At 46.1% G+C, this 26,184-nt stretch overlaps 1 protein-coding gene and 1 pseudogene across 1 annotated transcript; one reads left to right on the top strand and one right to left on the bottom strand.

Moving 5' to 3' along the window:
* Positions 1 to 790: 790 nt before the first annotated feature.
* On the top strand, positions 791 to 24,578 carry USP18 (ubiquitin specific peptidase 18). The gene is made up of 10 exons (XM_040974551.1): positions 791 to 877; positions 12,339 to 12,603; positions 13,876 to 13,972; positions 15,540 to 15,685; positions 18,283 to 18,362; positions 18,636 to 18,782; positions 19,452 to 19,547; positions 19,945 to 20,115; positions 22,795 to 22,926; positions 24,312 to 24,578. Exons 2-10 carry the CDS (start codon positions 12,441 to 12,443, stop codon positions 24,363 to 24,365), a joined length of 1,086 nt encoding a protein of 361 aa, XP_040830485.1. The 5' UTR covers positions 791 to 877; positions 12,339 to 12,440; the 3' UTR covers positions 24,366 to 24,578.
* Positions 20,894 to 22,257, bottom strand: LOC121152483 (annotated as a pseudogene).
* Positions 24,579 to 26,184: the final 1,606 nt, after the last annotated feature.

Raw genomic sequence — 26,184 nt, 5'->3', positions numbered from 1 at the left:
GGAAGCAGAGATGCATCCTGCCGTGTAGCCTCACATCTGGATATGGTAGTCTCCATATGGCAACACAGTTACCATACAGTCCCTTAAATGAAAGCCGCAGTACAAACTCAACAGCAGAAAGAAAAACAGAAAATTAACAACCTGAAGTTAAATCACATGTACAATTTATTTATTTATTTATTCATTAAGACAAACGATGCCGGAATCAGGTCCCCTTTAGAATCTTGGCTTTACCACTTCCAATATTGTCATCTCGGGCAGCTCCTTTTATTTTTCTGTTTCATTAATTTTGGGTTCAGAAACGGGGGCTGCATCCAGAGGCTGCAGTATAGATAAAATTAAGTTTCGACTTGAACAGAGAGCAAATGTCAGGAGGAGGTCTGACCTCACCACCAGGGACTTCTGAGAAGTCACCGGTTCATTTTCTTTCCCCCTCTGGTTCCCTAGGACAATCCTGCCGCATTCGATTTAAGCCAGTTTGCTATCCGCGGTCTGCACAAAGAAAAAACGTACTCTGCCTCATCTCGGGGGAGATCTCCGGTGGCTGTGAGAGGCATCCTAAGCGTTAGCGACCACAGCAGGCGCGTTCTTCTCGCCTTGATTCCGCCCAGGCGTTGGTGAGGGCGTGTCACGCGCTCCCCGCCCCGGCTCGCTGAGTTTCACTTTCCATCCGGTGGGAAACGAAAGCCTGGCGGTGGCTGCGCGCCCGGCGCGCGAGCTGCGCGGCTCCTCCTTCCTCGGCTGAGCTCTCCCGCAGAGCTGGCCACGGCGGCGCAGGCATCATAAGGAGCGCTGGACGCTGGACCTTTGAGGCAAAATCGGGCTGATTTGATGAGTTTTCTTCTGGAAAGACGCTAGCAGTACGGCTGCCTGCTGGGTAAGTGAGGGGCTTGGACTCAGCAAATGATGATAGTGAGTGGTTATCACAGCATTCATATATTGGATCAATGGCTTTGCTGTGCCTTCCTTTAAAAAAAGAGTTAAAAAGTATTGCAAGCCTGTAAAAATATTTAAACATCGTAAAAAAAAAACATTGTAAAGTAGTAACAGACGTTTTTCTCAATCTGATATCATTTTTGTGTGTGTAACTTGTCAAGAAGTTTCTACAATGCACACCTGTAAAACTGATTTATAATTCGCGTTTTTTCCACTTAATAGTATATTTGGAACATCTTTTAATGAAAGACAGGGATTGATCAATGGTATTTCTTAAAGCTGATAAACAATGTGTGTTTAAATGAGGCCAGGACACAGTGTTAACTGGTGTAGGTAATGCAACGATGAATATTTCTTTATATGCATTTTCTCACAAAGGTATGGATATATGTGACAAGTTCCTCAAAGTAGCAATTCTGGGTTAATAGGTGCATGCATTGACACGGTTTTATGATTTTGTCAAAGGAAGGAACAAGAGTATTTTAGTTTTAAGCCCTGTTACATGTTCCTCCCCTTTTCCTAGGAAGAGAGCCAAATGGAGCTTTAAATGTAAAATACCGTTCTAAGACCTATGAAATTCCATGTTCAGTGTACTTGAACATTAATGCAGGGTCTTTAATTTCATATTTCACAACGCTCGGGTGGATTACTTTGAAATTGTTCCAGAAAATCAAGCAAGCAACTATTTTAAAACATATTTTTACTCTTTTTTTTTTAAATTGTTTTTTGATACAATTTAGTTGGCACTGGGCTCTCCCTTGCCCCTCTCGCAAATTCTCTCCCTTTATTTTAAAACATTTAAAAATGTTTCTGGCCTGGCGCAGTAGCCTAGTGGCTAAAGTCCTTGCCTTACATGTGCCAGGATCCCATATGGGTGCCGGTTCTAATCCCGCGGCCCCACTTCCCATCCAGCTCCCTGCCTGTGGCCTGGGAAAGCAGTCGAGGACGTCCCAAAGCCTTGGGACCCTGTGCCTGCGTGGGAGACCTGGAGGAAGCTCCGGGTTCCTGGCTTTGGATTGGGGCTCAGCACCAGCTGTTGTGGCCACTTGGGGAGTGAATCAGCAGATGGAAGAGCTTCCTCTCTTCTCCTCCTCCTCTGTGTTTATCTGACTTTCCAATAAAAATAAATCATTAAAAAAAATCAAACGCATTTCTTAAGAAGCTTTCTTGTTGGTGTTACATTGCGCAGTGAGGTGAGTGTTGAGTGTCTGGGTGTCCTGTGTTTGCATAATGCAATTACAAAGGAGCGTAGCATCAGTGTGCCGCTCCGTCTTAAATATTTACTTATTTTTATTTAAAGCAGATTTACAGAGAGAAGGAGAGACAGAGAAAGATCTTCCATCTGCTGGTTCACTCCCCAAGTGGCTGCAATGGTCAGAGCTCAATTTATCCCAAGCCTCAGGAGCCAGGAATCTCCTCTGGGCCTCCTATGTGGGTGCAGGGGTCCAAGGCTCTGGGCCGTCCTTGACTGTTTTCTCCCAAGCCACAAGCAGAGTGCTGGAAGGGAAGTGGAGCAGCTGGGACACGAACTGGCGTCCATAAGGGCTCCTGGCATTTGCAGGCAAAGGATTAGTCAGTTGAACCATGACACTGACTGCCTAGCTCCAACTTGATTTAGGAAACAATCTGAGAATGAAAACAGAAGGCTTTTTTTCTGGCTTCTCTTATTCATGGCTACAGGTGATTAGCACAGTCTCGGTACTTGTGCACGGTGATGGGCTTACGGAGGACGTGTTTCCGTGTAAGCATAGCCTCAGGAGGTGAATTCCACTCCTTCCAGGAGGCCGTCTGTGGATGGACTCAAGGACTTTGCCCAAGGACTCACTATTTTGGATTTCATCTGTTGCGTCCAGCATATTACTATAATTGCTCAAAGAGTGCCAATGTGTGAACAAGTCATTAAAAATGAAATCTAAATCTGTTACTGCCATGGTAAAGTGAATATGGAAGCCAGTGAGGCTACTTTAAATTATTCTTATGATTCCCCCTACATGTACATTTTTTTGCTCTCAGGGCATTTGAAGTTGAAATCAGTTCTTCTTCCGCCAGTCTAGCTGTGAGTTGAAGAGGCAGAGACTACGGCGGGTGTTCCGTGTCCCATCCTGGCTTTTTTGTTCTCTTTCTGCATGAGTCTGTGGCTGTTGTGGTGGTGAGATTATGCTAGCTATTGCTGTCATGCACATCTGCCTCTCACTAAAAAAGGAGTTTGTTTATTTGAAAGGCCGAGTTACAGAGAGAGAGAGAGGGAGAGAGGAAGAGAAAAGGAGAAAGGAGAGAATCTTTCATCATTTGTTTCCCACATGGCCCAAGTGGTTGGGCTGGACCAGGAACCAGGAAATCCATCCTGATCTCCCACATGGGAAGCAGGGCCGTATGTTCAAGGGTCATTTTTTTCTGCTTCTTGCCCGGGCCCAGTAGCAGGAGCTGGATCAGAAGAGCAGCTGGGTCTCCAACCATCACTGCAGGTAGCAGCTTAACCCACTGAGCCAGCTAATTGAACCATAGAATGAATTGATTTCAACTCTAGGTACCCCACTATGCTGCTGAACATTTTAAGCTATTCTTACTCAGCTGCCCCCGTAGCTGTTCATGGATTCTCTTCATCCCGCTTCCTCTGTCACCCATCTTAGACCCCGGCAAGTCCTGTTCTCTCCTTTTAATCATAAAACTTTGAAGAAGGTAAGGATTTAAGTTAGTGTAATACTTTGCATACATGTAGTTTTTTTTTTTTAATGGGTTGAGTTTGGCCATTCACCCTCTATGCCCCTTTCTCTGGGGGATGTCTGTTTCATCTGTGCCATCCTTTAGCATCCTCTGCACTGCCTCTGCTTTTCTCTTTTCTTCCTTGGACCTTTAAGTTTCACTTTCCTGCCCCCCCCCCCTTGCTCCACCTACTTGTCTCCCTGTGTGATCAGCCCTCCAAGCTTGCTGCATTTTTTCCCCTTGTTGCCTCTTTAGGACCAGTCCCGCGGGCCCGTGTCAAGGATATACCCACTGGGTTTTGGGCTGTCTTTGGTCTTGGCAGGATCATGTCTGGGAAATGTGGCTGGCTCGTCTTTGCCTGGTTCATCCATTTTCCCTCGGAGATAGTCTCCAATACTGACTTGCGGCTGACGGAAATCACTGTACTTTCAGCTTCCTCTCTCCTGGCTTGGCCTCATAAGCGAACCAGCTATTTATAACTGTTTTCTTAAATAATAAAACATCGACCCATAAATTGTACATTTTTATAGGATACAGTGTGATATGCAGTGTCTGTGTGTCAAATGTGGTGATCAGATCAGGCTAATTGGCGTATCATCTCAGTCATTGTTTCCTCCTGCTGGGAACATTGAAATCTTCTCAACTTAGTTTGAGGTGTACAATTATTGGTTTCTGCAGAGATCCCGTATGCTGTCATTCGAAATTGTTCTTCGTGGTCAGCCGCCCCCGTACCTGGAACCTGGTTCTGTTCTTTCCCCTGCCTCTCTCGTCCTTCTTGGCTCTGGTAACCGCCATTACGTCTACTTCCTTGAGATAAGCTTCTCTCTCTCTCTCTCTTTTAGCTTCCGCTTATAAACGCAAACCTGCAGTAGTTTTCTGTGACTTATTTCGCTTAGTAAATGTCCTCTGAGCTCACGCATGTGGCTGTAGTTGACGAATGTGAGTATTCAAGGCTGAATAGGATCCTCTTGTGACGATGTGGCTCACTTGATCGATCCATTCTGCTATTGATTCTGCGCGTTGGTTATTGGCCACCGTAACTATTGGAGTACGACTGTCTCCTCCGCATCCTGGTTTCCTTTGGAAAGCTTCCCAGCCGTGTGATTTTGAAGACTCTCCGTACGGTTTTTCTTAATGGTCATTCTAATTTACATTTGCACCAGGAATTTCCTTTTCTCTGCATCCTCCCCACCGTTCTTAGTTTTGCCTTTTTTTTTCTTTCTTTTTTTTTTAATTAAAGCATGAATTGTATAATCCAGCTTGCGTTTACTTGCCGTGATCGGTTCTGTCCCGTAAAACAGAGCTGACATTCTCACCAATCCCACAGCAAATAATCACAGGAAATGATTAAAGGAATGTTCTAAATTTTTGTATGTTGCTGAAAAATTCTTTCTAGGGTCCATAAAACATTGATTTGTTTTTATGTTTTCACTTTTTTTGTGCTTTAAGTCAGTAAGTAATCTGGGACTAACATTGCACTTGCTAGATCTAGCGTTTGCTTTGACACATAAGGCTAAAAATTTCCCTTTTAAAAAACTGTATTTTGCAAATTTTCAATAATATTTAAGTCTTTTGATGTTTAAATCTCTTTTATGTTTTTGATAATATCCATTCTTTAAAAAATTTTAAGGCTCCTTTGTAAGCTGAGGATATCACATACACATGGGACATGGGACCTCTGAGATCGTATTCAAGAAGATCTTCGCTCAGAAAAAAAATTCTGTGCTCAGGAATTTCCCCTTTTTTTCTGGCTAGCGTCCTAGTTTGGGTCATATATTTAATCCCTTTTGAATTGGCTTGGTGCATGGTAAGAGATAAGGGGAAGAGAACCTGCTTTTTATCTATATAAATACAACTATATAATTTTCCCAGAACTGCTCAGGAAAGTGTGCTTTTTCCAATGCGTGGTCTTTGTGATTTTGTCCCAGATTCCTTGGTGGTCAACTTGTAGGTTCATTTCTGTGTTATTCCGTTGCACTGCTATTTGTGATTCTTCATGGCAGTCCCTGCTGTTTTGTTGCAGTTTGTGGAGTGCGTGGTGGGAGGACACGTCCAGCTCTTTCTCAGGATTGGTTTGGCTTTTCCGACTGTTTTGTGATTCTCTAAGAGTATTTTGTCTCTTTCTCTGAAGAACACCATATATGTATTTTGATAGGCATTGCACTAACATAAAAAAATCTCTTTGGACAACCGTGCCATTTTCATATTCATTCTTCCAATCCGTGAACGTGAGGCATCTTTTCCAGTTTTGGTGTTTAGATGTTTCACAGCTTTCAGTGTAGAGCTCTTCTACCTCCTTGGTTTTAATGAGTCACGAGTATTTGGCACATGGGGTTTCTGTTTTAATTAATTTTAGCTAGTCCATTATTGAGATACCTAATCTGTAGAGTCGTTCAAGGGTGCAAAGAGCATATATTATTTAGAATTAGCCTAGTTGGGCACAGCGTGGGTGATCTCAGCCAGGAGCCCATCAAACAGGACATCTTTCCATCATCCTGTTTGAGCTGGAGTTTGTTAGCTTTGACGTGCACAGTGAATACGATGTGTGGTCTCCTGTCTCGGGTCCAGGGCACTCGGTGATGGCCTGGTGGTTAAGCCTGTTTCTCCCGGGGCATCTTTGAGCGGCTCGGGAGCTGTAGTTGCTGGTGCTGCCAGAAGGTGGGGCGAGTGAGTAGAGAGCATTGTTCTGTGACTGGGTGAACCTTTCTGCGGCGGTCTTGGCTTTCAAACTTTTGCTTTGGCTTCAGCTTTGGGGAGGGAAAGGGCTTTGTTCTTTGTGTTCAATGACATCCTGGTGGAAAGATGCATTGAATGCATTTCTTTGCATTGAATGTTTCCCCGCATCCATTGAGGTAATCATATAGCTTTTGTCTTTTATTCTATTGATACTTATTATGCATATTGACTTGTCTGTGCTGAACTGCTCTTTTATTCATGAAAAATTTTGTATCTAGATTTATCCTAGATGTCAGTCTGTATTTTCTGTTTTTTGTTGTGTGTGTTTTGACCCCCTAGAATGAGATTGGTAAAATTGTCTCCCTTTCAATTTTCTGGAATAATTTTAGAAAAAGTGTTTTTTTTTTAAACATTTTCTTTTTAATATAGTTAACATAGTTGAGAGGAATTCACCCCACATGGGCCTCTGGTTAAGGTGGGGAGGGTCAGGTGTGGAGGAAGGTGGGTGGGACAAACGATGCAGTTATTGCCTTCTTCTGCCCTGTATCCACAGGGGAGGAGGGGAAGAAGGCCTCTCGTTGTGAAACCACATCAGCACCCAGGGACTGGGGGTGGACCTTGATGTGGGGAAGAATATTCAGAAGGTGTTACTTGTGCTTTTGATAGTTCTGAGAAGTTGTTGGTTTCATGCTCCAGGGTTGAGAAAAAAAAAAAATCTAAGATTTACTGGTTAACAAAGCCCACCTTAGTACATCCATAGACTTAGGAACGTGCTGGAGAGTTCGGTCAGGAGAATTGTTCAACCTGTTTTGCTTTCCATCCTGTGATGAAGCAACATGGACTTAAAGAACTTCATGTAACTTTGTAAATAACTTCATCACTCCCTAATTTTGTAATGAGAAGGCTGGGTTCCTCTTCCCTTCTCGTTTGTGCATGTATCCTCACAGTGAATGTAATTCTTCCGGATGTGTTCATGACGGCTGTTAGGATCATTATATTTTTTTGGTACAAGTCTCTCTTAAGCATTTCTTGTAAGGCTGATCTGGTTTTGGTGAACTTCCACAATGTTTGCTTGTCAGAGAAAGTTTTATTTATCCTTTATTTCTGATAAATCAGAAATGAATACAGTGGAGCAAGTGGAGAGTCTCCAAAATAGAATGAAGGAGGCAGAAGAAAGAATCTCAGAATTGGAAGATATTTCCTGTCACTAGGGGAAAACAAAAAGCTGGAAGCAGAGCTGGGTCAAGCTAAAAAAAGTATTCAAGAATTGAAAGACACTATTGAAAGGCCAAATGTAAGAGTTACGGCACTCCCAGAAGGTGCAGAAAGAGAAACTGGGATTGAGGCTCTTGTGACTTGTAAGAGCTTCTCACATAGTCAATCGAAACTCAGCGTTGGGGCAGATCTTGGAGTGGTTCATGGTGTTAGTTTTGCAGTCATTGCTTACACAGAGTGTGTTCTGTGCAGTGAGAGGACTGATGTGTGGTGGCCTATACCTATGTTAGAACATCTCTGATATTAACAATAAAATAACCATAAACCCTTCTCTTCCCAAATGGAGCATTATTAGCAATGATAATTTCTCTGTCTTATCGCTCTGCCTTTCTGTCACAGTATTTGTTGCCTGAAACTTGAGATTTCCAGAATCTGTCTCAAAAGCTTTATCATATGCACACATATTGATGCGTAAGAAATACAATGTTCAAAAAAAGAGAAATATAACGTTCCATTTTTAAAGTTAGAATATGTATCACTGTAGCTTTTTCATAGATTCAAAGAAATGTATGGGGTCAAGATCGTGTAGGTTTTGTGCAGTGCTTGGGTCCATGTTCCTGTCTCCAACGCAAGAAAAGGATTCCGTATGAGATAGAGGCAAAGGACAGCAAACAAAGCACGATTTATTGACATGCAAAGTGTGGACTTGCTCAGGGGAGCTGCACTCACGGAGATTTGGATTGTCGCGTTATATAACCCGAAAGCAAAAGGGAGATGGTATCTGAGACAACTCTTAAGGAAAGAATCAAAAGAAACAGAGTGGGGAAGGGCTTGGGTATTGGCCATTTCCTTGTCCTTTTGTAGAAATGTTGGAAGTGTCATGGCATCCGGTGCACAATGGAAGTGGGAATGTTAGCCATGTAATGACATTATGAGCTGTAGATGGGCATGGGCACGTAGCTGGGAGCCATGTTGGTTATTTTAGCTGACATCTATTCTAAGTGGCACTTCAGGGCAGGGCAGGGATTTTGGTGGTGGTGGCAATGCGGCGGTGTGGGCGAGGCTGCAAGGAGCTGGCCGGACCTCATCTTCTCCTGGCCTACATTGTGTCTACATTGTGTCTGCAGTTCAGCATGCTGTGACGTATGCTCTCTGTGACACAGACACGTTCATTGCTGAATGAAATGACAGCCGTTTATGACTTTGCAGTTAGAAACATTGTTGTCTAGGTTGCCAGGGACACAATTATATGAATTTCTTTTGGAATTTTTGTATTGAAGTTGAGTGTTTAATTTTAGGATGCAAATTTATTTTCTTTTTTAATGTTTTAATTTAATTTTTAAATTTTATGATGCAATTTTATAGGCCCTGGAATTTCCCTTCCCCTCCCTGGATTGCCCCCTCCCCACTGATTTCCCCCATATTTTTATGATAGTATGCTTCTTCATAAACTGTCATAAATCCATCATTCTGCTATCTAAGTGTATCCTGACATCGCAGATACAGACAATGGCAGACAGTCCAGCATCCTATTGTCAAGATATATTTAATAGTTTCATTGGGAGTCCATCTTTAGTTTGGACACAGAGATGCATACTGCATTGTATCTTCACATCTGGATATGATAGTCTCTGTTATATCATTGCTATATATTCCCTTAAATGAATAGCCATAAAACAAAATCAACAACAAGAATAAAGTTAAACATTTTAAGGCACCATGAAGTTAAATAACATGCTACTGAATGACCAATGTGTCAATTAAGAAATGAAAAAGAAAACAAAAAGCCTTCTTGGAGAAAACGAGGCTACTGTATGTATGACCTGTGAGTCAGTGAAGCATTTAGTAAGAGAAAAGAAACTATTTTGAAGAAATGAAAATGAAAACATAAGTATCCAAAACTGAGTTGTAGCAAAAACAGTATGGAAAGGGCTATGATGGTTGTCTTATATCCGAGATTCTACTGTTTTTACCTGCCTTCCCTACTAGCATGTTAAAGTTCTGCTGGTCTGTATCTCTTCTAAAAGTTGGTTTCATCAAAAAAATTTTTTTTTTTTTGCAAATTTAAGCAGATTCTTAGTTGTCATAAAAGTGTACATCTATATGGTACAGCATGACATTTTAATATCTGTATATCATGTATAATGATCAAATTATATCAGATAGCAGCTTTTGACTGGAATTCTTGCTTGTTCCAAAATGAATAATGTAAAATTATATTTCATTATCATCTTGGTCTAAGTTTCTATGACTTTTGGTGACCAGTTACTCTTTTTAAGAATTTGTAATTCTGAAGCATGTATGTTTTATTTTATTTTGGGATTGAATCTGTGTATCTGAATCTTATATCCTCTGTACTCATTTCCCACAGCCTGCTCAGGAAATAGCTGCTGTGTTTCAAGACACCCCGTATCTTAAACAAGACCCTCTTTAAGAAGCTGAATTCTAGATTCACCACTTCTGTGCAATTGTCTCTTGTTAGTATCAGTGGGCTTAGGGTGCTTTGGACGGACGCTGATGGTCTCCCCATGCCCTACTAGCCAAAACATAAACTGGTGCAAGGCATTTCTCGATGTGTAGCAAGAACTTAAATCTTTGATCACTTTGGCTGGCAGTGTGTTTTCTAAGAATCTCTCGTAGGCTCATAAGAATCCTAGCTAAATCAAAAGTGATTTAGTGTCTAATAGCCAGGTAAGCTATAGGACCACTGGGCAGTTTGCATGGGGAAAAGGAAACTCATCAAGAAATCTTACATATATGCCTCTGCGCCAAGTGAAGGGAGGCAAAGAGAGCAGAGCGTGGTTTGTGTTCTCCAGTTAGAATTGCGAACAGGATTGAAGAAACCTTCAAAGAGGCATACCAGTGGAATCGGGGCAGGGAGGTGGGAAGGCATGATGTGACACTGACCCAGGTCTCTGGCTCACTTACACATAGAAATTGACAAGAGGACAATGGTTCAACTCAGACATGGTTTATTGGGGGGCCTGCGCCTGAACACAGAGCTGATAGCATGGAAAGAAGAGGTTCCATCGAGTGGCTCTCTGTGGGAGCAGCCCAGGGGTTTTATTAGCTGGAGGAGGTGTGACCATGCCTCTCTGTGCTTTCTCCTCAGTACTTGAGTTTGCACCTGGCCCAGAGCTGTTTGTACATTCAGGTGCGTCTTTTGCACACAACAAGCTCAGCATTGTTGTGTTGCTCGCTGTTGCCTCTGAAATAATATCATATCTTGGTTGATATGTTACAGGTGGGGGCAGTCCCTGATGGGATAGAAGGGGTCTTTTGTGGTTAGTCTGGGTGATCTTTTCTCTTGATTGCTTTGGAGTTGGAGACAGCTACACGTCAGGTTGAAAGAGACTTGATTTTGTGGATCCCATTTCTATCCTGTCTCAGATGCGTCTCCTAGTGTCAAACTGAGTTCCCAGTTAGAGAGATGGCGACACCTTCGCATAATGAGTGCTGTGTCTGACTACGCCCTTTAGCTACCCAGAGGACATTTTAGAGTGGTGAGCGGGAGCGTTAACACATGACATTTGTTCCAGACAGAGAGGAGATAGCTCCTGGGATTCCACAACATGTCTGGGGGAGAATTAGCAGGATGTGTAGGTCTGGGTGGTCAGGAAGAAGTAAAGGAACAGAAGAACTTGAGTGCTGCAGGTAACATGGCCTCATTTGTAGCTGCGATGTTGTCATGGCTACACTTCTTTGGTTTGCATACAGAGACTGCGGTGCTGTCAATCACCAACACCCCCTCTCAGCCTGGGGAGTGGGCTTCTGTGCAGAGAGGGGCAGCTGCATGGCAAACCACACACCTGCAAATGGAGAAACAACTGCTCGGATTAGAGTGAGTCAGTGATGGAAGCAGTGTTCTACAGTATGTACAGGCTTTCCTGAGGACTCAGGGAATATTTTCCAAATGAGGAGACTTCTTATTGGGACTTGAATGTCTGTTAGGAGTGTCAAGGGACTTCAAAGGTGTGGGCATCAGGGAGTTTGCCTTTGAGCTGCCATTCAATGGTGGAATTGGTGGCCAGAGGCAACTGCCCTGGGATGAGAGAAGGGAGTCAGGAAACACCCAGCTTTCAGGCTGGTTTCCTTGGTGAATGCTGTGCCTCTTATCAGTGTAGACACTCTTGGGAGACGGAGAATTCTGTGTCATGAGCTGGCAGATGTCTCTGAAGAGCAGTGAAATGTGCGCAGCCAAGAGTAGGTGATGTCTGGGCGTGCTGCTGTCACCAGGTCCTTGAGCTTTAGAATCCATTTCCCCCTCTGGATGTCGCTGGCGGCCCCAAGTATCTGCCAATCCAGGATAATCAGCTTCAAGAAGGAGTTTCTCTAAAGAAAACCTCATTTACTCATGACAAAAACAGAGGTAGAGAAATGTGGTCCCCAAAGAATCTGACTCTCTGAGAAGCAGTTTGCCAGGGCAAGGCTTGGGGTCATCCAGGACTTGGGGGCAGAGCAGGAGCAGTGGGAGGAATGCTGTATGCAGGGACCATCCAGGATCTACAGGGAGGGGTAGGAGAGCCCTCACTGCCCAAGCAGCAGGTGCCTTGCTACACTGCTGTCTTAGAATCCAGATGCACATTTGTTTCTGGAGCTTTGCCTGTGTTGACCAGTGTCCTGGCCTTTTGTGAGTACAGGTCTGCAATAAGCTTTCCTGGACCATTCTCTGATGATTCAACTCTTTCAGAATCTCTTGCCAGGTCAGTGCCTCGTTTACGCTGTCTGCTTTTAGATGTAGCTCTTTGGAATCACATTTTTTCCTCTCTCCTCTCATCTTTGCTCACCTGCTGTGTGTTCCCACAGAGATTCCCTTGTGCCCAGCTCACAGGAGCTCTCCCGAGTGTGGAGCCATCAGCCCTGAAGACCAGGCGGACAGCCTCAGCCTGGGAGTGCTGGAGTGATCCCTGATGGGCACAGTGTTTGTGCTCCTGAGGACGATTTGCCAGTCTGTCCTGACTGAGTCTCTACAGTTCCAAGCAGAGTGTGTGGAGAAGGAGGAGGAGGAGGACAACATGAAGAGGAAGAAAGACGGGCTAAGAGAACGTCTTGGCGCCTGGGGCTACCATCATGGTGATTACATTCTTGCCATTTTTGTTTTCTATTTTGATTTTATAGAAATGCTTTGTTCACTCATGGTACTCTACAGCTGAAGCATTTACTGATCTGTGCCTCCCTTTATGTGTCTGTAGAATGGGGAAGGTGACAGCGCTGGGCACACACAGTTGTTAGAAAAGCTAAATGGGAATGAAGTCTGGGGCAGGTGGTTGGTCTAGTAGGTGAGATGCCCACGTCCCACACTGGAGTGCCTGGGTGGGAGTCCTGGCTCTGCTCCTGATTTCAGCTTCCTGCCCATGCACATTTTGGGAGGGATCAGGTGATGGAAGGATCAAGCTTTTCCCTAAGGAATTTTGAGTTTTGTCATTCTCCTTTCCTTCTGAAGTGATCACCTGAGGGGTCAGCTGAGCCTAAGCTTGGGTTGGGAAAGCAGAAGTGCATTGCTAGAGTGTCAGAGAAATGTCTTCCTATGTCCTTTTGCTTTCGGTGTGTCTTTAGATGGGGTGGATGCTCCCCAAAGCTGGGGTGGGGACCGATCAGGGCGTCTTCCTTCCCTGGAATCTAATATAAACTCGCTGGGGAGTCGCTCCTGCCTCTGCCCCCATGGCCTTTTGGTTAATCTCCGTAGAGGACAGCTTGAATGGGAGGAAGTTCACAACTCCTTTTTAAATGTTTATTTCTTTAAGCATTTTTAAAATTGATTTGAAAGCTTTAGAGAAGTGAGACAGAGGGGGAGAAAGAATTTTCTGTCCTCTTGTTCGTTTTCCAGTTGATTGCAGTTGGACCAGTTTAAGCCAGTAGCTAGGAATCCAATTCAGGTCTCCCAGTGTGTGGAAGTGAGTCAGCTACTAGAATGATCAGTGATGCCACCAAGGGTGCGCATGCGCAGGAAGCTGCAGTTGGGAGTAGAATTGGGACTTGATAGCGGAACTCCAGTATGGGTGTCCCTAGTGGCGTCTTACCTGCTGTGCCAAATGCCTGCTCTGGTATTTCTGATTCTTTGCCTCCCTAACAACTTCTGACATGGCTCACTCACTTGGCCAGTGAATAATATGCTTTCTTGTGGAGACATTGGTCGCTTGCAATAGATCATGAAAACATTTCCTGATGCTTTGCCAAGGTTCATCCTTGAGACGTGCTCTCCAGTTTATCGGCCAGCCGCCTAGTGAGTTCTTTGCACCTCTGAGATTACTTCACAGAGTGTCATGTCAATTCCAGAAAAAGTATTTTTTGTTAAATTCTTAAGCTGTACCCTGCCTTCAGTATTTTTTTCTCATCCCTTTAAAGGCCTAGTTGGCTTACACAACATTGGACAGACCTGCTGCCTTAACTCCCTGATTCAGGTATTCATAATGAATGTGGAATTCACCAAGATATTGAAGAGGTAAGTCTGTTATTCAGTCTGCTAAACATGTATAGTATTTTAATTATGGAGCATTCGGTTATTCACAATGCATTGGACTTTTAGAAGACTTCTTTAAAAGATACTAGCAAAAAGATCCTTTTCTGCCTCACATAAGAAAGTCTAAAAATATGTAAGTGCCTAGTCCTAACCTCAGATCTATGGTTTCAGTTGACCTGGGGTGGGGCCCAGGTATTTGAACTTTTATATTTCTTAAATTTATTTGTGAAAGAGGTAAGGGCAGGGGACAAGAAGGAAGGGGAAAGGAATCAGAGAGCAGAGAGAGAGAGAGAGAGAGAGAGAGAGAAATCCCATCCACTGGTTCACTCCCTACATGCTCCAGTCCCACAGTTTGGGCCATAACCAGGAGCCAGAAATGTAATTCAGGTCTCTCCTGTGGGTGACAGGAACCCTAATCACTTGGGTCATCATCACATTCCTTCAGGGTCTGCATTAACAGGAAACAAGAGTCCGGAGCCGGAGCTGAGAATTTCGTTGCCAGGCATTGTGTTGTGAGATGTAAGCATTGCAGTGCCCAGGTTAAAGGCCCACAGCTATGATACTTCTAAAAAGGCTCTTTTGGTGATTTTAGAAACGTATCCAGAATTGACAGTTACTGATTTGGTTAAAAGGGAACTAGGTCAGTCTTAGAGAAAATGTCAGTGGGCATCCTCACACATAAACACTCTCTCTCTCTTGCTCTGAGATTTCTTCTTTTTCTCACCATTGACACAGGCCATTGAGAGATGTCTATAGTCCACTGAGTCTATGCTGAAGGACACTGACAGCTGTCGTGTTGCCCGCACTGGGCATGACTCAGTGTTTGGTTTTTATTTGGAGTGTATCAGGTTGGACATGTCACTGCCTGCCTTGGATGTGGACTTAGAACTCTGTCCTTCTCTCTATTGTGCTTTTGAGCTGAGTCATCAGGCATGTTGATGCTGCTCTCTCTCTCTCTCTCTCTCTCTCTGTTCTTTAAAAAAATATATACTTATTTGTATTGGAAAGGCAGATCTACAGAGAGACAGAGAGGAAGATCTTCTGTCTGCTGGTTCACTCCCCAAGAGGCTGCAACAGTCAGAGTTGAGCCAATGTGAAGCCAGGAGCCAGGAGTTTTTCCCAGGTCTCCCAATTGAATGCAAGATCCCAAGGCTTTAGGCCATCCTCCATTGCTTTCCCAGGCCATAGGCAGGGAGCTGGATGGGAAATAGAGCAGCTAGGATGCAAACTGGTGCCCATATGGGATGCTGGCACATGCAAGGTGAGGATTTAGCCACTGGGCCGTTGTGCTGTTGATGCCTCTTTGGAGAGGGACGCTGCACAACCAAGTTCAGCGACATGGTGATTCTCAATATTGGTTTCCCATGCAAAGTTTCTGGGAACTTTAAAAATTGTGTTAAATGGGTCCCACTGCAAGAGTTTAGTTCCTGTTATAGTGATCTGGATATTAAAAACAAAACAAAACAAAATGTTTCCCAAGTGATTCCAATGTACACCCCCATCGAGAACTATGTGGGTAAGAAGGTTCCTGGTTGCTTTTATTTGGCAGGATAAAAGTTCCAAGAGAAGTGGAAGACCAGAAGAGAAATGTCCCTTTTCAATTGCTGTTATTGCTAGAGAAGATGCAGGACAGCCGGCAGAAGGCAGTGAGACCCCTGGAGTTCGTCTCCTGCCTCCAGAAGAACAATGTACCAAGTAAGGCATTCCTTCCTGGCACCTGGCTACTGATCTGAAGGGGACAGAAGCTTGAGATGGGTGGGGAGGAGGGACAGAGAGAGGAAGGGGTGGGGAGAGAGAGACAGAGGTAGAGAGAGAGAGAGAGCGCTCTTCCACAGTTGTCAGGGCTGGGCTGAGCTGAGCCAAGCGCTTCTTCTAGGTCTCCCATGGGGCTGGTGGGGCTCAACACTGAGGCACTTTGATCTTTCACCGCTTCTTCTCCCAGGTCATTAGCAGGGAGCAGGATTGAAGTAGAGCTGCCGGAATGTGAACTGGTATCCACAACGGGATTCTGGTGTCACAGGCAGTGGGCATACTCGCTGTGCCACACCATCAGGCCTCCCCCTGGCCCCCCATAACTCATTGTTTTATTGATTTGTCCACTACTGGACACACAGAGTGCATCTGTGTCTTAGCTGGTGTGAATAGCACTGCCACAAACACGGTGGGGCGTCTCTTGGACGAGGTTCTTCCTTTTCCTTTGACTCTATACCCAGTAGAGGAATTGCAGATCCTACAGTCATTCTGTGTCTAGGTTTCCCGAGGCGATCTGTCCTGTTTTACATCTTTACTAACAGTGTGTGTGAGTGCTCCCTGTCTTTCTCTATGTCCTTTCCAGCATTTAGTATTTTTTGTGTCTTTCAACGATGACACTCTGAATTGAAAAATCAAAACCAATCACTGATTGTGATTTTCATTTATATATTTTCTAGATTTATTTATTTTTTTAAAGATTTATTTTTATTAATTTTTTTATTGGAAAGGCAGATATACAGAGAGGAGACACAGAGAGGAAGATCTTCCGTCCGATGATTCACTCCCCAAGTGAGCGCAATGGCTGATGCCGATCCAAAGCCAGGAGCCTCTTCTGGGTCTCCCGCGCGGGTGCAGGGTCCCAAAGCTTTGGGCCGTCCTGGACTGCTTTCCCGGACCACAGGCAGGGAGCTGGAAGGGAAGAGGGGCTGCCGGGATAGAACCGGCGCCCATATGGGATCCCTGGTGTGCAAGGCGAGGACCTTAACCACTGCGCCACTGCGCTGGGCCCTAGATTTATTTATTTTTTTATTGGAAAGGCAGACATACAGAGAGAAGGAGAGACAGAAAGGTCTTCCATGTGCTAGTTTGCTTGCCAAGTGTCTGCAATAGTTGGAGCTGAGCTGATCCGAAGCCAGGTGCCAGGAACTTCTTTCCGGGTCTCCCATGCTGGTGCAGGGTCCCAAGGCTTTGGGCCGTCCTCGTCTGCTTTCCCAGGCCACAGGCAGGAAACTGGATGGGAAGTGGAGCTGCTGGGATTAGAACCAGTGTCCATGGGATCCCGGCGTGTTCAAGGCGAGGACTTAACCATTACACTGTCACGCCGGGTCCAAGAGTTCAACTTTCCACATGCAGTATATGACGTTAGCTCTCGGCTTGTCATATGTGACCTTTTCTGTGTGTTTGCCAGTGTTCACACTGCTCTTGGGCATCCTGGAGGCCCATTCCACCATTCCAGTTGTATTTCCACTTTCCTTTAGCCCTCCTTAACAGTTGGGAAGATTTGTCTAGATAGAGAAATAGACATCACTGCCCAGAATAGAACATCCGCTGTCGATGCGCAAGGCTGCAGTCTGGAGTTTGGAATATAACCTGTCATGTGGATGGCCAGTACTCAGTTCCCTGAGCCATCACCCTCTCATGTGATGCTCGTGTCCCAAGTGGTACTTGCTTCTATTTATTTATTTTATTTATTTATCTATTTATTTATTAGAAAGGTAGATATACAGAGAGGAGGAGAGATAGAGAGGAACATCTTCCGTCTGTTGATTCACTCCCCAAGCGGTCTCGATGCCCGGAGCTGAGGCAATCTGAATCTCTTCTGGATCTCCCATGCAGGTGTAGGGTCCCAAGGTTTTGGGCCATCCTCCACTGCTTTCACAAGCAGGGAGCTGGATGGGAAGCGAGGCTGCTGGGATTAGAATCAGCACCCATATGGGATCCTGGTGTGTGCAAGGCGAGGACTTTAGCTGCTATGCTACAGTACCAGACTCACCTGTTTCTCTTTAAAAAAAAATTTATTTATTTGAAAGGCAAAGCTATAGGGTGGGTGAGAGGGAGAGAGAGAGAGAGGTCTTTGATCTTATGGTTTACTCCCAAAATGACCACAATAGTGGTACCTGGGCTGCTTGGAAGCCGGGAGCCAGCAGCCAGGAGCTCCTTCCATGTCTTCCACATGGGTGCATGACTCCCATTATTTGGACCATTTTCTGCCCCTTCCCCAAGCACACTTGCAGGGAGCAGGATCAGAAGCAGAGCATCCCTGACTGGAACTGGTGCTCATATAGTCTGAGCTGATCTACCTTCTGCTTCCCAGTGCTGGCTCCTGGCTCTTCAGTTCAAGATGAGTTCTCAAAAATATATATAGTGCTGAGTTTTCATTCATTGACCATCCCATAGGTAGTGCCAACTTGGGCTTTTTGGGAGAGAAGAGGGCCCCCACAGGACAAGGGATCCACGGGCATCGAGGTGCCAGGGCCCAATGGCATGAGAGGCTCTCCAAGGACCTTACTAACTGGGCGATTGTTTTTCTCTCTGGTCAGTGTTTGTTCAGCATGATGCTGTTCAGCTCTACCTCACGATTTGGAACCTCATTAAGGCTCAGATCACGGATGTGGACTTGGTAAGGACCTGGAACTGGGGCACAGCGGGGTTACTGACTGAACTCATCAATTGTGGTTCGTATGTTGCACAGAGAGGAACGAAAATTAATCCACAGAAAATGCCTATTGCCGTTCCCTCACATGGTCACTGTGACTCATTGTCGCTTTTGTGAGTAGGCCCTCTGAATGGCTGTCACTGTGCAGCTCCTAGCTGGTGGCTCCCGTCTCTGTGAGTTGGCCCAGGCTGGCACCTGCTTCTTGCCCGTTGATGTCTCGCCTCGTCTCTCACGCAGGTGCAGCGGCTCCAGGACTTGTATAAGATCCAGATAAAGGAATGCTTGGTCTGCCTCGACTGCACCACGGAGAGTAGCAGAGACAGTAGCTTGCTGACGCTCCCTCTCAGCCTTTTCGACCTGAACTTAAAGCCGCTGGGAACACTGGTGAGAGATTTGTCATGGTGGATCAGTGTTCCCACAGGACTCCGTGTTCTGGTCCCTTTGCTTCTTTCACCTGCCCTGGGCTGTTCAGTGTCACTTTCTATTTCATTTGCCAGGATGTGGCCAAGGGCTACCTTGATTTGGCAAAAAGTATTTTTAACCCTTACTTCTACTTTCCTTTGCTGCTTCCTTAATAGATGCCGCTACTGTTTGGTTCCCCCAAGCAGGGAGCACTTTCTGCGAACTGCAGGTGTCCCGCAGTGGGTCAGACATTAAAGGCGCTGCGTAAGCAATTCAGAACTGTTGAACTACCAAAGCACTTGAGCAGTGCCCTTGGAGCATGCCCCCCATGTTGGGGACCCTGGGATGGGTGGGAGGCTGGGTGGGGCTTCTCCCTTTATCCTCCCCTCTTAGCCCAGATACAGAGAAAAAAAAAAAAAAGAATGTGGGAACGCTGGTCTTATCCACTTTCCTATAACTGTTGTCCCTTTGTGCCCTAATCAACTATGTAAAGGTTATAAAAATAAAATAACACTAATTGAAAAAAAAAGGTGCTGCGGGGCTCAGGAGGCATTGGGAGAGCTTGCTTGTGCCTCCCCCAGCTGGGTGGCAGGCTGGACTCCGAACAGGAAATAGCAGCCTGCTTTGTCTTTGCTTTCCTGCATGTCACAGGAGGACGCCCTGCAGTACTTCTTGCAACCCAAGGAGCTATCAAGCCAAAGCAAGTGCTTCTGTCAGAACTGTGGGAAGAACACCTACAGGAAACAGGTACTCCTTTCCCTAAAATACAGTGTCTCCCAGGTCTCGGGGGGTGATGGGGGGAGGCCCAGGCAGGCTGCACCAGCAGAGGGCACCTTGTGATGCATGATGGAGGGTCAAGGTCAGGCAAGCACCAGGGGTCCTGTGGCTTCTGATTTCCAGAGCTGTAGCTAGGGCTACTCAGATCACACCCCTGACAGGGACTGAGCCGTTTAAGCAGAAAGAGCAGCTCCGTCAGAGTTGGATCAGTTCCCTGGGGAAGACATCAAAGTTCTGCTGGGTTCAGGTGCCCGTGGGAGATGGATAGTGGAGGCCACGTGTTGTGCGTCTCATGGAGGAGTCCATGAGTCAGTGACCCCGAGTCATGTCAGAGAGCTTCATTGCTGCTTAACTTTGTTCTTCCCAGGCTTTGAAACTGACCCATCTGCCCTCAGCTTTGACCATCCACCTCATGCGCTTCTCCGCCAGGAATTCACAGACACAGAAGGTCTGCCACTCCGTCTCTTTCCCCGAGAGCTTGGATTTCACTCAGGTGCTTCTGAGTGAACAAGACCTCAGCGATGACGTCAAGGACCAGGTGAGAAGCTGGCCTCGCTCTGGCCTTGTGTCTCATTAGACGCCATACTTCCTGTTTCCCCAAGCATCCCTCGATGCGTCAGTGCTCAGCTTGGAAGTTCTTCCCCAGGCCACAGGATCCCAGACTAAGCTATGAGTTAAGCGGGTGAACACTAGTTGAAAATACCAGCTCAGTTGCCCAGTTCTGCGTTTTTCTGCCACCCTGTCCGCTAGGAAATCCTGTCCCCTGCTGGCCACGGGCAGGAGAACAACCACAGCCTGGTGGGATTCCTGCAACAATGAGCCACACTCAGCTTCCCTGATTTTGCTTTTACTCATATTCCTTTTATCTTTCTTATTCCTCCCAACAAAAATGTAATGCACAAATTTGCATATATAATGTGCTACTTTAACGTGTGTGTATATTGTGGGGTGACTAGTTCAAGTTAATCAACGTTATCTGTCACCTCACACACTAATTCTTTTGAAAAAATGATTTAAAAATTAGCATGCAATACTTATACATATTTATGGCATACAGAGTAACAACACATATATCTTTTGTGGTGAGAAGATGTAAAATACTTATTTTTTAAACAATTTTCAGGTATGCGATTCGTTGGCATTAACTAAGTTACTGTGCTTGGCTGGGTTCACAGGTGTGCTGTAACCTGGAGCTTCCTTGTCACTTCTCTGGCTCTCCTCTCCTGCTAAGCTTTGTTTCCTGGCACTCATTCAAACCTTGTTCTCCTTGCCACAGCTACTGCTGCTGCAAGCGACAGCCGCGTTGACTTTTATGGTTAGGCAAAATATTGACTGCCACCACCACAGGGGCGGAGCCTCTGCCTCCAAAGTTTCTTCCCTTCATGGGTCCAAACTTTGAAGCTTGATTGTTGTCATTGCCAAAATCATTGTCGCTTCCACGGTCTCTGCAATTGCTCCCGCTGGCACCGCCCAAGCCGCCTCTGCCGTCGTGACAGCTGCCATTCTCTCTATAGCTAGTGCCCTGCTTTCCAAAACCCTCTCCACCACTTTCCCAGTCTCTGCTGCCTCCAGAGCAAGCAGGGCTGCCTGCTCCACAACCACCAGGATTACCAATCCATCGCAACCGTCCCCACTACCACCATAACCACCGCCACCTTGGCTGCCACCAAAGCCGCCACAACCACTCAAGGTTCCTCCTGGACCCAAAATGATCATTGCCACCAAAACTACCGCCACGCCCATCACCAATGTTTCCAGAACCACTTTGACCTCTTGGGGTTGATGAAACAAGCCATCTCCTTGCTTGAACAGGGCCTTTCTTATTTCACAGTTGTGACCATTCACAGCGTGGTATTTCTGCATGGTAGTCTTATCCACGGAATCGTGGTCATCAAAAGTACCACGAGCAAAGCCCCTCTTCTTGCCACTGCTTTCATCAATCATGATCTCGATCATTTTGATTTTCCCATATTGCTTAAAATAACGTGGGAGGTAACGCTCGTCAGTGTCTAGGCAAATTAAAGAAAGGCCCTCGATAAAGGTCTTTTTCACAGGTAGATTGGCACTGGGTCTTGGGGAATCTTCTCTGGAGACAGCCCCCTTTGGTTCCCGCACTCTTCCATCCACTAGCATGGCCTTGCATTCATGGCTGTGTCCACGCCTCCACGGTGGTGTAGGTGACAACCCTTCAGCCACTGGAGTGCTTGGTGTTCAGATCCCATCCCACGCAGTCTGTGAGCGTTCCCCACTGCTTAAAATGGCTCCACGGACTCTCGTGGCTCATTTGGCAGCTCAGCCCTCTGATGGAGAGATTCTGCGGCTGTTTGCGCTCTTCGGGAAGCTCTGACCTAACAGCAGTGTGAAGAGAAGAGAGGGCGATGCTTCCTTTGGTAGTGTCCACAAGCAGAAAGCCAAGAGGTATTTATTTATTTGAAAGAGTTAGAGTTAGAGAGAGAGAGAGAGAGAGAGAATGAGAGAGAGAATCTTCCAATCGCAGATCCCCAAATGGCTGCAATGGATGGAAGCTCTCATCTGCTTTTTTTCCCAAGTGCATGAGTAGCGGGCTGGATCAGAAACAGAGCAGCAGGTACTCAAATCAGCACCCATGCGGAATGCTGACACCATTCCCAGCACCCAGTTTCCAAGCTGCGTTCTTTTGTTTCTCTTACACAGACGTCATGATGATGTTACTCCTCTTCTTTAAACACTCTGTCCCCCCATCCCCATCACTCAAGGAATAAAGTTTGAATTTTTAACTTGGCCTTTGTATTTTGCTTTCTTGTGACTTCTGAGCACCCTCACAGCCTTCTGTGTCTGCAGTATGCTGTGTTCTTTTCCACCACTGAGTCTTTCAGTTTCTGAGTCTACATTAAAAATGATATCCCTTCCTATAACCTGTCTTTTCAGATCAGCCCAACTTTTTCTTGTCTGGGGAGATCCCTCCAGCCCCTCAGCCCTTCCTTGCCTTCTTGTTCTTTCCCTATTCTGGACAAAAATGTACACTTCTCAGATAACCTCTGCAGAATCTGGTACAAAACACACCATTATAATTGTGGTTTAGCCATTGTTTCTCGGTTAGCTAGGAAGGTTCCTGAGGCCAAGGACTGTGCTTTATTGCCTCTGCAGTAGCGATGCCTGGCAGAGAGCAGGCTGTGAATACATGTGTGATGACAAGGAGGATGACAGGTTAATCATTCCATGCCTTCTGCCCTTCCAGGTTGGAGGACAGTATGAACTCTTTGCCGTGATCGCACACATGGGAATGGCAAACTTTGGTCATTACTGTGCCTATATTCGGAACTCTGTGGATGGAGAATGGTTCTGCTTCAATGACTCCAATGTTTGCAGGGTGAGAAACATTGTCTAAATTGCTTCTTTACTTGGATTAGCCTTATGGAACCAATTCTGAGCCCAGGATGGCAAGAATCCTGCAGGTCAAGACTAGCTGCGCTCTCTGGTGCCTTTTCCTCATGAAAGCCCTATTTGGTTGGCAGCTCTGTGCATGGTCCACTTACCTTGTTTTCTACATTTTATGGTACAACAGGCTCGGTGGAAACCTCTGTAAAGCAAGAATAGTTAAAAGTATGTACATCAGAACCGTGGAATAGGGCTGGCATAGCACAGCAGGTCAAGCCACGGCTTGTGACACACCAACCCATGTTAGAGTGCCCGTTGAGTCCTGACCCACTTCTGGTCCAGCTCTATGCTGATGCTTCTGAGAAAGGAGTGGATCACAGCTCATGGGCCTGAGTCCTGCCATCTACATGGAAGAGCAGCCTGTAGTTCCAGGCTCCAGCCTCGCCCAGTCCCAGCTACTGTAAACACTTGGAGAACGAGCCAGCAGATGGAAGATGAAGTTTCTCTCTCTCTCCTTTCTCTCTCTCTCCCATTCTCTCTTTCCCACTCCTTCTCCTTCCTCTCCATCTTTCCTTTTGAATACAGAAATGAAATCTTTTTAAAAAGAACTCTTGGAAAGGGATAACCAAGTGTATTTGTGTGTTTTGCTTATTTGAAAGAGAGAGTTAGATTGAGAGAGCTCCAAATTGCTTGTTTACATCTCGACTGCCCGCCATGGCTGTTTCCAAGTCAATGCTGGGAGCTGGGAATTCGGTCCATGTCTTTGGGCTAGCATTTTGACATACTGGATTAAGTCACCTCTTAGACTGATACACACATCCCATAGTAGAGTGCCTGGTTTAAACCTTGGCAACTCTGCTTCCGACCAGCATCCTGGGATCCAGAGTATGATGGCACAAGTGCTTGGGTTCCTGCCACCATTGTGGGAGAACTTGATAGAGTGCTGGGTTCCTGGCTTTGGTGTGGTCCAGCCCCAGGTGTCATGGGCATTTGGAGGCTGAAGTAGTGGATGGAGTGTCTGTGTCTCTCCATGTCACTCTGACTTAGAATTTTAAAAAAATGCCCTTATGTTGGTGTTAGGGACCCAGTCCCTGGAGCCATCATCAGTGTGTTTATTAGCAAGAAGCTGGAGTCAGGAGCTGGAATTGGGACTCACACCCAGGCACTGCAACACGGGACACAGGCATTTAAAGCAACATAGGCTGAACATCTGTCCCAAACATAACCAAGTTTCCACAAAGCAATGGAGATATTAAAGTGCTTTTGTATATGTGACCTAGATGCTCCAAGCTTGTGAGTTGCTAAGGGTAGGGCAAATTACAGTACCACATATTCAGGGGGATGCTTGACTCAAATCTGTTTATTTACACACTTTAGGTATCCTGGGAAGACGTCCAGTGTACCTTTGGAAATCATAATGACCGTTGGTAAGAGGGGTGTGAGGTGATGGAAACGTTTTGAACTTTACGGGGACGGGGTTCGTGGAACTGGGTGAAACACTGATGATGTCCTAGTGACTGTGGAGCCTCGTCTTTCAAAAATCCGCCTAGAGATCTTCTTTCAGTGTAGATACCAGCAGTGCTACAAGAGAGGGAAGTTACAGGGGTGGGGAAATCTCAGATCCTATGGAATAAATCTCACATCCTATGGAATCGTACCATAAAATTAGAGAGAGAGTTTTAAACACCACTTCCTCCATCCCTCCCCTAATTGGCTATGTAAGCAAAGTGTCGCTCGTGTAGGCATGGTGCTTTCCCACTGGAGGGAGGATATAGACGCACCCCACCCAAGCAGCTCTGCAGAGACATTTTGTGTAGTTCCATTGCTTTTTTTTTTTTTTAAAAAGATTTATTTATTTTTATTGGAAAAGTAGATATACAGAGAGGAGGAGAGACAGAGAGGAAGATCTTCCATCCGATGATTCACTCCCCAAGTGAGTGCAATGGCCGGTGCTGTGCCGATCCGAAGCCAGGAACCAGGAACCTCTTCTAGGTCTCCCACGCAGGTGCAGGGTCCCAAGGCTTTGGGCCATCCTCGACTGCTTTCCCAGGCCACAAGCAGGGAGCTAAAAGGGAAGTGGGGCTGCTGGGATTAGAACCTGTGCCCATATGAGATCCCAGGGCGTGCTCAAGGCGAGGACTTTAGCCGCTAGGCCACTGTGCCGGGCCCTTCCGTTGCCTTTTTTTTTTTAAGATTTATTTTATTTTTTTATTGGAAATGTGGATATATAGAGAGGAGAGACAGAGAGGAAGATCTTCTGTCCAATGATTCACTCCCCAAGTGACTGCAATGGCCAGTGCTGCGTTGAGCCAAAGCCAGGAGCCAGGAACTTCTTCTAGGTCTCCCATGCAGGTGCAGGGTCCCAAGGCTTTGGGCCATCCTTGACTGCTTTCCCAAGCACCTGGAGAGTTTTCCCCATTAAAACTAGGAATTTCTGGCAAAACGGGGAAAACGTGGTGATTGCTGTGGTGGTGATGTGTGTGTGTGTGTGTGTGTGTGTGTGTGAACTAAGATATCATTCCTTGCAGCTGGGAAGAGTGACCTGCCAATCCTACATGAGCAGGGCTGAAAGCGCCATGGTTGCAGCCGGTAGCCCAAGGGGAAGGCGAGCACTACAGGAAGACACCCAGCCTGCAGACAAAAGTGAAGTGGATTTAGAGCCAGCACAAAGGGAACTGGAGCAGGCAGACTCCTGTGGGAGCCTCCCAAAGAAGCAGCAAGTGGCAAAAAGCCATAACGCAAAACACTGACCTCAGCACCTGGCAAGGGAGGTTATTAAAACAGAATGGGATGCCATGGGCTGCCAATCAATCATCCCCAGAGGAGGGCAGCCATGCCATTGGGGGTGAGGCAGCTGAGGGAGGGACCTGGGAAATGAAAGCAGAATCTATTCCACACCCTAAACCCCCTGAGGGATACCAGGAGAGGGGGATGCTGAGAGCTAAGGGGGCAGAGAGTGGATCTGGGCCAGTTACCTAAATCCTGGCAAGTGAGCCACTGTGGAAGCCCAATGTGTTTGCATCAGTGGGCATTAGGGCCCTGCGGCATGGATTCCAACACCCAGAGAAGGAGCAAGGTAGAAAAGGGAGTGAAGGCTACATGGCAAAGACAAGGAGTTCCTGCTGGAGGCAGGGTGCCTGCCAGCAGCAGGAACAGTCCAGAGGTGCACTTGAGCAGTCAGGGGCGTCAACAGAGAAATCAGAGAACTGCCAGTGCTGGTGGGTTGATGTTATACACAGCCCTGGGAGAG

This window comes from Ochotona curzoniae, unplaced genomic scaffold (assembly GCF_017591425.1).
Source record: "Ochotona curzoniae isolate NIBS_2020 unplaced genomic scaffold, NIBS_Ocur_1.0 contig_2457, whole genome shotgun sequence".
NCBI lineage: Eukaryota > Metazoa > Chordata > Mammalia > Lagomorpha > Ochotonidae > Ochotona > Ochotona curzoniae.
Note: the sequence above shows the minus strand (reverse complement) of the source record. Positions and strands in the feature narration are given on the sequence as shown.